We start from the raw sequence: 12,192 nt of genomic DNA, 5'->3' as shown, positions 1-12,192 counted from the left end.
TTTGTTTCAAAAGTGGAGAATCGCCATATGTCTTGACTGTGTTTCTTTCAGTGTTGCTCCAGCACGGTGCTGATCCAAACATCAGAAACACTGACGGCAAATCAGCTTTGGATCTAGCAGATCCTTCTGCCAAAACAGTCCTCACTGGTGAGACACACACAATCTACTACTCAGTCTAAAGGTTTATTCACACCAAATCTGAGGGGAATTTGCGAGACACACCACAGAGGAAAGGTCTATTTAACGAAAAGCAATTTCACCCCTGTTCAGTAGGCAGCGATGTCCTATTAACAGGTTTTTAGTCTGGTTTACTGCACTGACCTTTCAGCATTCAGCTGTGAATCCATGGCAATTATTTACCCGCATAACTGTTTTTGAGGAATATAGAATCTGTGTTTTTTATGCGAGGGAGATGGGTGTCGCATAAATCTGCTTCCCATGTCTTTATATATATAAATACACACCTATATACACCCACACACACACCTCTATATATATATCTATATATATATATATATATATATATATATAGGCGCGTGTGTGTGTGTGTGTGTGTGTGTGTGCAGGTGTGCTCAAAAGTTTGCATACCCTGGCAGAAATTGTGAAATTATGGCATTGATTTTGAAATTATGACTGATCATGCAAAAAAACTTTTATTTAAGGGAAATGATCATATGAAGCCATTTATTATCACATAGTTGTTTGGCTCCTTTTTAAATCATAATGATAACAGAAATCACCCAAATGGCCCTGATCAAAAGTTTACATACCCTTGAATGTTTGGCCTTGTTATAGACACACAAGGTGACACACACAGGTTTAAATGGCAATTAAAGTTTAATTTCCCACACTTGTGGCTTTTTAAATTGCAATTAGTGTCTGTGTATAAATAGTCAATGAGTTTGTTAACTCTCATGTGGATGCACTGAGCAGGCTAGATACTGAGCCATGGGGAGCAGAAAAGAACTGTCAAAAGACCTGCGTAACAAGGTAATGGAACTTTATAAAGATGGAAAAGGATATAAAAAGATATCCAAAGCCTTGAAAATGCCAGTCAGTACTGTTCAATCACTTAAGAAGTGGAAAATTCGGGGATCTCTTGATACCAAGCCAAGGTCAGGTAGACCAAGAAAGATTTCAGCCTCAACTGCCAGAAGAATTGTTCGGGATACAAAGAAAAACCCACAGGTAACCTCAGGAGAAATACAGGCTGCTCTGGAAAAGACGGTGTGGTTGTTTCAAGGAGCACAATATGACGATACTTGAACAAATATGAGCTGCACGGTCGAGTTGCCAGAAAGAAGCCTTTACTGCACCAATGCCACAAAAAAGCCCAGTTACAATATGCCTGACAACACCTTGACACGCCTCACAGCTTCTGGCACACTGTAATTTGGAGTGACGAGACCAAAATAGAGCTTTATAGTCACAACCATAAGTGCTATGTTTGGAGAGGGGTCAACAAGGCCTATAGTGAAAAGAATACCATCCCCACTGTGAAGCATGGTGGTGGTTCACTGATGTTTTGGGGGTGTGTGAGCTCTAAAGGCACGGGGAATCTTGTGAAAATTGATGGCAAGATGAATGCAGCATGTTATCAGAAAATACTGGCAGAAAGTTGCGCATGGGACGCTCTTGGACTTTCCGGCACGACAATGACCCTAAGCACAAGGCCAAGTTGACCCTCCAGTGGTTACAGCAGAAAAAGGTGAAGGTTCTGGAGTGGCCATCACAGTATCCTGACCTTAATATCATCGAGCCACTCTGGGGAGATCTCAAACGTGCGGTTCATGCAAGACGACCAACGACTTTGCATGACCTGGAGGCATTTTGCCAAGACGAATGGGCAGCTATACCACCTGCAAGAATTTGGGGCCTCATAGACAACTATTACAAAAGACTGCACGCTGTCATTGATGCTAAAGGGGGCAATACACAGTATTAAGAACTAAGGGTATGAAGACTTTTGAACAGGGGTCATTTCATTTTGTTCATCGTTGTCATGTTTTATGATTGTGCCAATCTGTTATAACCTACAGCTGAATATGAATCCCATAAGAAATAAAAGAAATGTGTTTTGCCTGCTCACTCATGTTTTCTTTAAAAATGGTACATATATTACCAATTCTCCAAGGGTATGCAAACTTTTGAGCACAACTGTGTATATGTGTAAAATATATATATATATAGCCAGTTGATTAGCACCACCAATGCGCTGGATTGTGTTGCAGCAGCGACTATTGAAAAATGGTCACATCTCCTTGGTCAGTCTGCTTTCTTCGCTGTCCAAAGAAAAAATACAGACTGTTCTCCGTAAAACAAAAATTAAAACAAAATGTCACCTTTGGATTGTCAGAGGATGATTTGTTGGACCCGATGTGAATAGCGCCACAGGAATCTATTTTTCCTATTCAAAACTCGTTCGCAACGAGCGTTTGTACCGAAAATTCGGGCTTGGTGTGAATAGGCCTTAAAAACAGACACGCACCACTGTACTCTAACTCTATCATACAAACATTAGTATGTCACACAAAATATGACAAAAGTTCAGTCACATACACATTTGTGTTTTTTGACATGTCTTTAACCCTCAGGTGAATATAAGAAGGATGAGCTGTTGGAGGCAGCGAGGTGAGCATATTTATAATTTTATAATAAGTTAGTATCAGCCAACATGACCTTAAAGCTGAACACTAACTAAACTAACAGCACCCAACTGAATTGAAAAATATATGTTTTTCCTAATGTCCAGAAGCCCACAGAGACCATGCATTATTAGTGCTTTTCTGTCATGCTTTCTCACTTTCAACGTATTTAATGTCCTCCGTGGGCTGTCGTAACAGCTAAAGAACAACGTGCTAATTAAAGCATCTTTGCTAAAATTCAAATTCAAGTATAATATTTACACTATAAGAAAAATATATGTATAAAAACTACTTGACCGACTAGTATGTTGTCAGATGACCAGTTAACCATTTGGCGCATCCATAGTATGAAGCAATTTGAGAGTCACACCTGTTAATAAAGTCATTTGTCACTCCCAAAAACTGAGCTTGAACGAAGCCAATGTCGTGCTCGTTGTTTCTCTGATAAACCATTTCTAACAGTCTCTTTGGAAAATTGTCTTTTCAGGAGTGGGAATGAGGAAAAGCTGATGGCTCTTTTGACCCCACTTAATGTCAACTGTCATGCCAGCGATGGACGCAAGGTAACGAATATCGGATCATTTAATATTTGTCTTATTTTAGCCTAAACTATTTGATATGTCTGATGTGCAGTGCCTGCAGTAAGAGTAGTATCTTTTATAAAAGATGTCACAGGAGGTGATTTCACGGCTTTCGTTGGTTGTGTAAATGATACAGATGTAGGTCAAGACCATCCTAATTCCCCTTGTCTTAATTTGTTCTTTCTGCAATATTATGTGTTTGGAGTAAACAGCACTGACCTAGTTTTCATCATAATGAGTTTAAGTCTGGACATATGGTTAATGTTATTATTGAGATTTCAAGGTTTAACTACCTTTTGTTTCACTCTGAACTGCTTTTGAATGACCTTGATTTTTAATCAGTGCGTCTTTGTTTTTGTGGTCAGCTGATCTTTGATGTGCATTTGATGCACCTCTGACCTTCGGCCAAAGCTTTTGTTATCCATTTCTTTCCCTAATTATAATCTAATCACATGAAAATGACCGAACATTGATTGATCATCCTTGATCATTTCAGTCCTTTGTCGGGTCACCTCATCCATTAGACCCCATCCAGACCTCTGAGAAGGGCTATTTAGGAAAATGCACACAGCGTTTATTTCTACATAATTTCAACTTGTCCCCCATTTATTTAAAAAAATGGTTGCAATAAGACACTAGCAATAGAAGCGAATGGGGCTGTTCCATAAATATTAAAAAATGTAAAAAAAATAAGTGTGTAAAACTTGCACATTAAAACATAAACATTATACATGTCAACATGATTTTAGTGTGATAAAATTGCTAACTAACTTTATCTGTGTAAAGTTAAATCCAATATTACAACTTAAGTGGTAAGCGATTTTGTCACACTAAAGTCGTGTTGTCACATCTAATGTTGAAGTTTTATGGCTTTACTTTTAAAACCGTGTGTTTTAGTGTTTATGGACTGGCCCCATCCACTTCCATTGTAAGTGCCTTAACCATGATTTATGCTGCTTTTTTCTTTTCTTTTTTATAAACGAGGGACGAGTCAAAGTTATTTTGTTCAGTAATCAACATAATGCCACAAATACTGCTAATTGAGCTTAACTTTTATTGAACCAGGAACATTCCTTGAACTCTGCAGTTAAAGTAGAAGTAGTGGTAGTACAGTAATATTCCAATATATCGGCCAGGCCAGTTAATCGAGCCGTATATGACCGATATTTTAAGATTATCACTATCAATAACTGTGCCTGCTTGGACAAGTGTTCCAACAGAAGTGTCATTTATAAAATCTGCCTAAAGCCAATGTATAATGTACATGTTCTGTTTTCAAATATTTTTTGTTTTAGTAAGTTTTGATTAAATATTGTGTAAACAAACACCTCTCACACACTTGGATGGTTGCAGGCAGGCACATTGGATGCATTGAATATTGCGGAAATCTCGCACAGTGTTTTAGCTTGCAAATGTTTATATTCTGTATGTAAAAAATTCTAATGAAACTTTAGAACATCACTATTTCAAATAAATATATGCAGGATGTCACAGTGTGAGAGTAGATATTGTTTCAAATAAGTGTTCATTTAAATTAAGCTATTTTGTTTGTTAAGTGCAATATCAGTATTATCAGTATTAGGCTGCAAACGTAAGAAACGGCTCAGATGGATAAAATGTTAGTTTCTAGCTAATTTTTTGTTTTTTGTTTTTTTGTTCTGGCGACATTCAGTCAACATCCCAAAAAATGCTGGTAAGTTTATTTTGTGAAACAGAAATTAGTTTTATTTGGTCTTCCTGTGATTTTTATTTATTTATTGAATTGTTTTATTTTTGTTAATTTGCCCTAAAAACCCACCATACGCTGGTTCACACTTAAAGCACACACAAACCTGCCTTATTTTCTGCTGGTCACAATCCATCAATCAACCAATAGCTTCGCTAACATTTGGTTGTCTCCTGCAGGTTCTGAAAACAATGCTTTCATTTATCTCTTTAAATCTTTTTTTTTAACCTTTTCTCTTTTACGAAACTTCTCTAAATTGTCTGCCTTTGCAAGAACATGTTTCCACCCCTAAATCCCACCTCCACATCCATGCATCATTCCTCACTTTTTTGAATCCGTTTGTTTGATTCATTGTGATCAGCGAGCATGCTCTCCGAGAACTTGATATTCAATTCCTGATTTCTTATTGACCTCCTGTTCCATTTAGATCCATTGTGTGTATGCTAGAAAAATTGCTCTTTTGTCCATTGCTTGTGCCGTTCTTTTCTGCAGTCTTCGTTAATAGTGATATGAACATGAATGTTGCTTTTCCATCCTGCTTTGGATAAAAAGTCTCTTTGAGAATGCATTATACTATCAGAGCAGTTTTTGTTTCTATACTTCTGCACTGAGCTTGATTGTCATGCTGTTTGTTTTGCTGTGATTGTGTTCAGGCATGCCACCATTATGCGTCTCACTGCATGAACTGAAAATAGATTTGTACCATTTTGTGCGGACACTTCTTTTAAATTATTAGTGGTTTATTGAGTTACTTATAATCATCTCTTTTAAGCGACATAGCTTCGCTCGAGGAAGATTCATAAGTTCTGCAGAGATTACAGGTGCTTTTGGGACCTTTTCACATTTCTGGGGTAGTTATTAAATGTACTTTAAAAAAAGTTGGTTTAGATTTAGCTAGATTTTCCTTGCTAAATTAAGGCGGAAATGCGTTGTTGCCATCTTTGAAAAGTTTCCATTCACAGCAAGAATGATTGTTTGCCATAAACAAGATTTTAAATTGAAATGATGCGTTCCTGTTCACACTGAGGATAAACATATTCACGATTGATGGAACAAGGTTTTTGGCTATTTTGCTTTAAAACAAATGAAGTGCTTTTTCGTTTCGTATTTGAGGTGAACTGATCTTTCGTCTGTGATTTTTCGTCTTGGTGTGAATAGGCTTCTACTCCGTTCTTTATAATTTTTAATTGAATCCCTATTTCAACAGGGGAGCGAGCTGTTAAAAAAAAAAGATTATTCAGTGGGAATGTCGTAAATTATCGGTACATTGATTATTGATTTACAGTTTTTGAGGCATCGATATATTAACATTAGCCAATAGTTAAATTAAAAGGCTAATTTGTGTGCTTTCCAGTTTACTGTCAGTTGGCCTTCTGTTTAATGTAGTTTGGCGTAATAAATTTGGGAGACCACAAGGGGGTGATATAACATTTACTCTAATTAATACTGAAGGACGCGTCAATGCTGTGCAGTAAGTTACGAAGTTTTTGTGTTTCTACAAGAATAAAGAAAGTGGGGGGGCCTGTGTAGCTCAGCGAGTATTGACGCTGATTACCACCCCTGGAGTCGCGAGTTCGAATCCAGTGCGTGCTGAGTGACTCCAACCAGGTCTCCTAAGCAACCAAATTAGCCCGGTTGCTAAGGAGGGTAGAGTCACATGGGGTAACCTCCTCGTGGTCCCCATAATGTGGTTCTCGCTCTTGGTGGGGTGCGTGGTGAGTTGTGCGTGGATGCCACAGAGAATAGCGTGAGCCTTCACATGCGCTATATCTCCATGGTAACGCACTCAACAAGCCACGTAATAAGATGCGTGGATTGACGGTCTCAGACGCAGAGGCAACTGAGATTCGTCCTCTGCCACCCGGATTGAGATGAGCCACTACGCCACCACAAGGATTTAGAGCGCATTGGGAATTGGCCATTTCAAATTGGGGAGAAAAAGGGGAGGGAAAAAAAATGAATAAAGTGACTGAGTTTGCAGGTTAATCGATGAAACCAGGGTAACTGAACTATTAGAAATGGCGACGTTTATTATGCAATTTCTCTGTATGTAGCTTTGAATAGGTTTCATTCAAGCTGTCAAACAACTAAAAGTCTTACTTGTAACTATATGAAAGATGCATATACACAATATATCATCCAGTGATGGCTAGAGTAAATAGTCTTTGTCTATCAGTAATGATTTGGGTGGAATTTAATGGAAAACGATGCAAGTCGCACTCCGTGGCGCTGCAGAATTTTGAGCAGTATCAGGAGTTCTTGCTGGGCGGCGAGTGGCGGTGTGCCTACCTTCATAAAAAACCCTTCTGAACCCCTTCTATAATTGCAGAACAGAGAAAAAGAAAAAAACACTAGGACTTTCATTTCAAATTAGAAATACTATACTCTTAACAGGTGTCTACTGTATATACAGAGAACTGCTTTGCGCAAAATTAGCTATATTGATCAAATGGGTTTTAAGAAGGATTATATAATGATAGAAATGCTCCATTTTGATTTTAAATTTGCTTATATTCAGAGAGGTTATTGATATTTTTCTCTTTTGCAGTCCACCCCTCTTCATCTGGCCGCTGGGTATAATCGTGTTCGTATAGTGCAGCTATTGCTGCAGTATGGAGCAGATGTCCATGCCAAAGATAAAGGGTGAGCAACATTTACAACTTTCTTTCTGTCTTTCTTGCTGTGTAGTATCTAATATAAATTTTAAATCAACATGAAACAGCGTTCGCAACCCATTTTACTTCTATAATGTGACATATTTCCAAGTGAAACTGGATAGTTATAATAAACATTTTTAATTAAATGCCTTTTCCACAGTTCAGGGTCGCTTCTCAAACTAATAAAGATGGAGGAGATTGTAAATGTAAAGTGGGACTTGATTTGGATCGTAAAGTTTGGAGGCGAGGGGTTAAAAGTTAAAATAAAAGTTGTTGATGATGTCAGTCAAAAAGGGAAGTCGCTTTAGAGGCAGAGTAAATTATTACAATTATATTTTGCAGAAAGATTCCAAATACATAAAGCATATTTTTTTTTCTTTGAAATAGCAAATATGCCATAGTATGACCACGAATATTTATTAAGAAAGAATCAATCTTTTTGAACAAATCGTTCTTGTTCACCTCCATACACTTCGAAGCCAATGAGTTCTATTTTGAACTGCAAGACTGCTTTGGTGGCTTTTCATGCCTGTAAAGACTGATTGTAGCACCAACCATTAGCATTCGAAAGCGGACAGAGATCTTATTCATGCTAGTGCCATCTTTGTTTTTATTTTATTTTTTTCCTCCCAATTTGGAATGCCCAATTCTCAATGTGCTTTTTAAGTCCTCGTGGTCGCGTAGTGATTCGCCTCAGTCCGGGTAGCGGAGGACGAATCCTAGTTGCCTCCGCATCTGAGGGAATGAACCACATTATAGCGACCACGAGGAGGTTTCCCCATGTGACTCTACCCTCCCTAGCAACCAGGCCAATTTGGTTGCTTAGGAGACCCGGCTGGAGTCACTCAGCACCCCTGGGATTCGAACTAGTGAACTCCAGGGGTGGTAGCCAGCGTCTTTACCACTGACCTACCCAGGCCCCCTGCCATCTTTGATTTTTAATGAGAATGACACCGAGGCTGTGAGGGATAGATTTACAGCAGGGCTCTTCAACTACTTTCGTGCAGGGGGCCAGATTATCCAGATGAAAACTTGGCGGGGGCCAACATTTTTTCCGTATTTATCTTAGCTACCACTTTCATTGCAAGTAACATGTTACTGATGAAGATGAAGAGTCTATACCTCACTGCCTTGTCATTTCCATTAAAAATCAAAGATGGCGCCAGTGTGAATAAGGTCTATATCATTGATTTCGCCCGGGGAATGAATACACCCCTTCACTAAACCAGTCGAGTCGGTTGTTTGAGTCTGAACATGAACGAACTGAATATACAGGTATACTCGTTCGCAAACTAAATTTATGAATCACTCAGTCATCGCGTTCATGAATGAGTATCTGCTGACTGGCTGAACAAGGAGGCATTTCGACCACACATTATAATGACACATGGATGTTATTAAAACTCATTATTTTTTAAGCTAGCATTTTTTATTTTTTTTTCTCCCCAATTTGAAATGTCCAATTCCCAATGCGCTCTAAGTCCTCCTGGTGGCGTAGTGACTCTCCTCAATCCGGGTGGCGGAGGACGAATCTCAGTTACCTCCGCGAGACTGTCAATCCGTGCATCTTATGTGGCTTGTTGAGCGCGTCAGTTTGCTAAAAAGTTGTGCTTAGCAGTTCTCAATATGATAGATATGCTTTGTTTTCTTTTGTGAGGAAATGAAATGATGCCTAAACAATCTGCAGTGCTGAAGTCTCTTAAGTAGATTCGTAGACCCACACATTTTATTATAGGATTATTCGATTTGTTCTAGTCGCGAATGACTCTCTGTTTTTGGTTTAATGCAGTTATTCATTCAGAATGTAAAATGCTTTTTATTTTTATCTACTGCCGCAAAGGCGTCATTTGCAGAAGTTGGCAGTGAACGAATCGATGTACGAATCTTTTTGTGAACTGTTTCAAAAGGCTCGAGTCACTGGGATGAATCAAAATCCCCACCACTAGTAAAAAGGGTCAATTTTGATTTCATGTTGATTTTATATGCTACTAACATTACCACTATGGTCCTCCAAGTAATTCTTAAATATTCTTTCTTTTGCTCCCTCTCTTTTTCTATCAGTGGTTTAGTTCCTTTGCATAATGCTTGTTCTTACGGTCACTACGAGGTCACAGAACTCCTGTTGAAGGTAAATCAAAGATTTAACCTCTACCTTCCCCACAAAAATCTATGTATTTTCAACATATTTGGTCCGTCTGGCTCAGATATAGCTGTAAATGGTTTATTTGTTTGATTAACAAATGTGTTTGTTAATTTAACATAAGTGCTGTGATTCGTTGTTTCCTATAGCATGGGGCATGTGTCAACGCTATGGACCTATGGCAGTTCACCCCACTGCACGAGGCAGCCAGTAAGAATCGAGTGGAGGTTTGTTCACTGCTGCTGAGTCACGGAGCCGATCCCACACTGCTTAACTGCCATGGAAAGAGTGCCGTGGATGTGGCACCCACACCTGAACTTAAAGAGAGACTCACCTGTATGTGACACTTGGCATTTGCATTGTATCTGTCTACAGATTAGTTTGTTTCTGAGTCATTTTTTTCTTCTTAGATGAGTTTAAAGGTCACACACTTTTGCAAGCGGCCCGTGAGGCGGACATGGCAAAGGTCAAGAAAACAGCACAAGAGATCATCAGCTTCAAGCACCCTCACTCGCATGACACGGCTTTGGTGAGCAAAGCACACTGTCTGCTCAGAATCCTGCTGGATTTAAAGATCTGTTTATTAAAGGGATAGTTCACCCAAAAATGAAAATTCTCTCGTCATTTACTCACCTTCATGCCGTCCCATATGTGTATGACTTTATTCTTCTGCAGAACACAAATGAAGATTTTAAGAAGAATATTTCAGCTCTTTTGGTCCTCACAATGCAAGTGAATGGTGACCAGAACTCATAAGGTCCAAAAAGGACATAAAGTCAGCAAAAGTAATCCATAAGACTCCAGTGGTGTATCCCATGTCTTCAGAAGCGATATAATAGGTGTGGGTGTGAAACAGATCAATATTTAAGTACTTGTTTTAAAAAAATAAAAAAATAAATTTGTTTTTGTTTTTGGTACTATAAATCTCCACTTTTGACCAGCCCCAACCAGTAGGTCATTGAAAATGAAAGTCACTTCCTCACCAGAATGTGGAAGTAAAAGTGAAAGTGTAGATTTACATTAAACAGGACTTCAATATTTATCTGTTTCTCACCCACACCTATCATATCACTTCTGACGACATGGATTTAACCACTGGAATTGTATGAATTATTTTTATGCTGCCTTTATGTGCTTTTTGGTCCTTTTGAATTCTGGTCACCATTCAGTTGCATTGTTTGGATCTACAGAGCTAAGATATTCTTATAAAATCTTCGTTTGTGTTCTGCAGAAGAAAAGTCACACACATCTTAATGGCAAGAGGGTGAGTAAATGATGAGACAATTGTCCTTTTTTTTTTCTTTTTTTTTTTTTTTTTTTTTCTCTCCCAATTTGGAATGCCCAATTCCTAATGCGCTTTTAAGTCTTCGTGGTTGCGTAGTGATTCGCCTCAGTCCGGGTGGCAGAGGATGAATCTCAGTTGCCTCTGCGTCTGAAACCATCAGCCTGCGCATCTTATCATGTGGCTTGTTGAGCACGTTGCCACGGAGACATAGCGCGTGTGGAGACTTCACGGCATCCACCGCGGCAACCACGCTCAACTCACCATGCGCCCCACTGAGAACGAACCACATTATAGCGATCACGAGGAGGTTACCCCATGTGACTCTACCCTCCCTAGCAACCGGGCCAATTTGGTTGCTTAGGAGACCTGGCTGGAGTCACTCAGCACACCCTGGGATTCGAACTAGCGAACTCCAGGGGTGGTAGCCAGCATCTTTACCACTGAGCTACCCAGGCCCCCCTTTTTTGGTGAGCTATTCTTTTAAATTCTTACCAAACTTACTTCTTTTCGCAGCACTGCGCAGTGGCCTCTCCTCACCCCAAACGCAAACAGGTCACAGAAGTGCTGTTGCGGAAAGGTGCCAACATTCATGAGAAGAACAAAGAGTGAGTGTTCATTCCAGAAGAACTTATTAGATGCCATAGATACATTCTAGATCCCAGTTTCTCATGCTCTCTCTTGTTCTTCCTCTTTGTAGTTTTATGACTCCGTTCCATGTAGCAGCTGAGCGGAGTCATAATGACGTGCTTGAGGTCCTGCAGAAACACGGAGCAAAGGTACCAGTGACTTAGAAGAAAAGTTCACCCAAAAAATGAAAATTCTCATGTTGTTATTTGGAACACAAAAGATGTTTTGAAGAATATCGCAGCCAATCTTTCAATACAATGTTAGTGGATTGTGACACCCTTTAAAGCTTAAAGGACCCAAAATTATAAATAAAAAAAAAAGTAGTCCATGCAACTTGTGTGACATTTTCCAAGTCTTTTGAAGGCGTATGATTTTTGTGAGAAACAGTGAATGAGTTCAAGTCATTTTTCAGTTCAAATCTTGATGTCCATTGTGTATTTTTTGCACATTATGAGCGTGTTCTCGTGAGAACTTATGTTGTTTAGGCTTGGAAAAGTCATGGGAATTTCCATAGAGAATATAAGTTTGAAT

At 39.0% G+C, this 12,192-nt stretch overlaps 1 protein-coding gene across 2 annotated transcripts in view; it reads left to right on the top strand.

The window, feature by feature from the left end:
• Positions 1-12,192, top strand: part of LOC127437588 (poly [ADP-ribose] polymerase tankyrase-1-like) — a 34,602-nt gene that overhangs the window by 4,658 nt on the left and 17,752 nt on the right. The window contains exons 3-12 of one of the 2 annotated variants that reach the window (XM_051692614.1): positions 52-147; positions 2,595-2,631; positions 3,133-3,208; positions 4,899-4,919; positions 7,501-7,595; positions 9,671-9,737; positions 9,899-10,085; positions 10,160-10,278; positions 11,548-11,639; positions 11,732-11,810. In XM_051692614.1, the coding sequence (XP_051548574.1) occupies positions 52-147; positions 2,595-2,631; positions 3,133-3,208; positions 4,899-4,919; positions 7,501-7,595; positions 9,671-9,737; positions 9,899-10,085; positions 10,160-10,278; positions 11,548-11,639; positions 11,732-11,810 (869 nt within the window). The remainder of the gene's footprint in view (positions 1-51; positions 148-2,594; positions 2,632-3,132; positions 3,209-4,898; positions 4,920-7,500; positions 7,596-9,670; positions 9,738-9,898; positions 10,086-10,159; positions 10,279-11,547; positions 11,640-11,731; positions 11,811-12,192) is intronic. The other variant, XM_051692621.1, reaches the window with a different exon arrangement.

Source organism: Myxocyprinus asiaticus, chromosome 4 (genome assembly GCF_019703515.2).
Source record: "Myxocyprinus asiaticus isolate MX2 ecotype Aquarium Trade chromosome 4, UBuf_Myxa_2, whole genome shotgun sequence".
In the NCBI taxonomy this organism is placed as follows: Eukaryota; Metazoa; Chordata; class Actinopteri; order Cypriniformes; family Catostomidae; genus Myxocyprinus; species Myxocyprinus asiaticus.
This window is presented reverse-complemented; position numbering and strand designations above follow the sequence as displayed.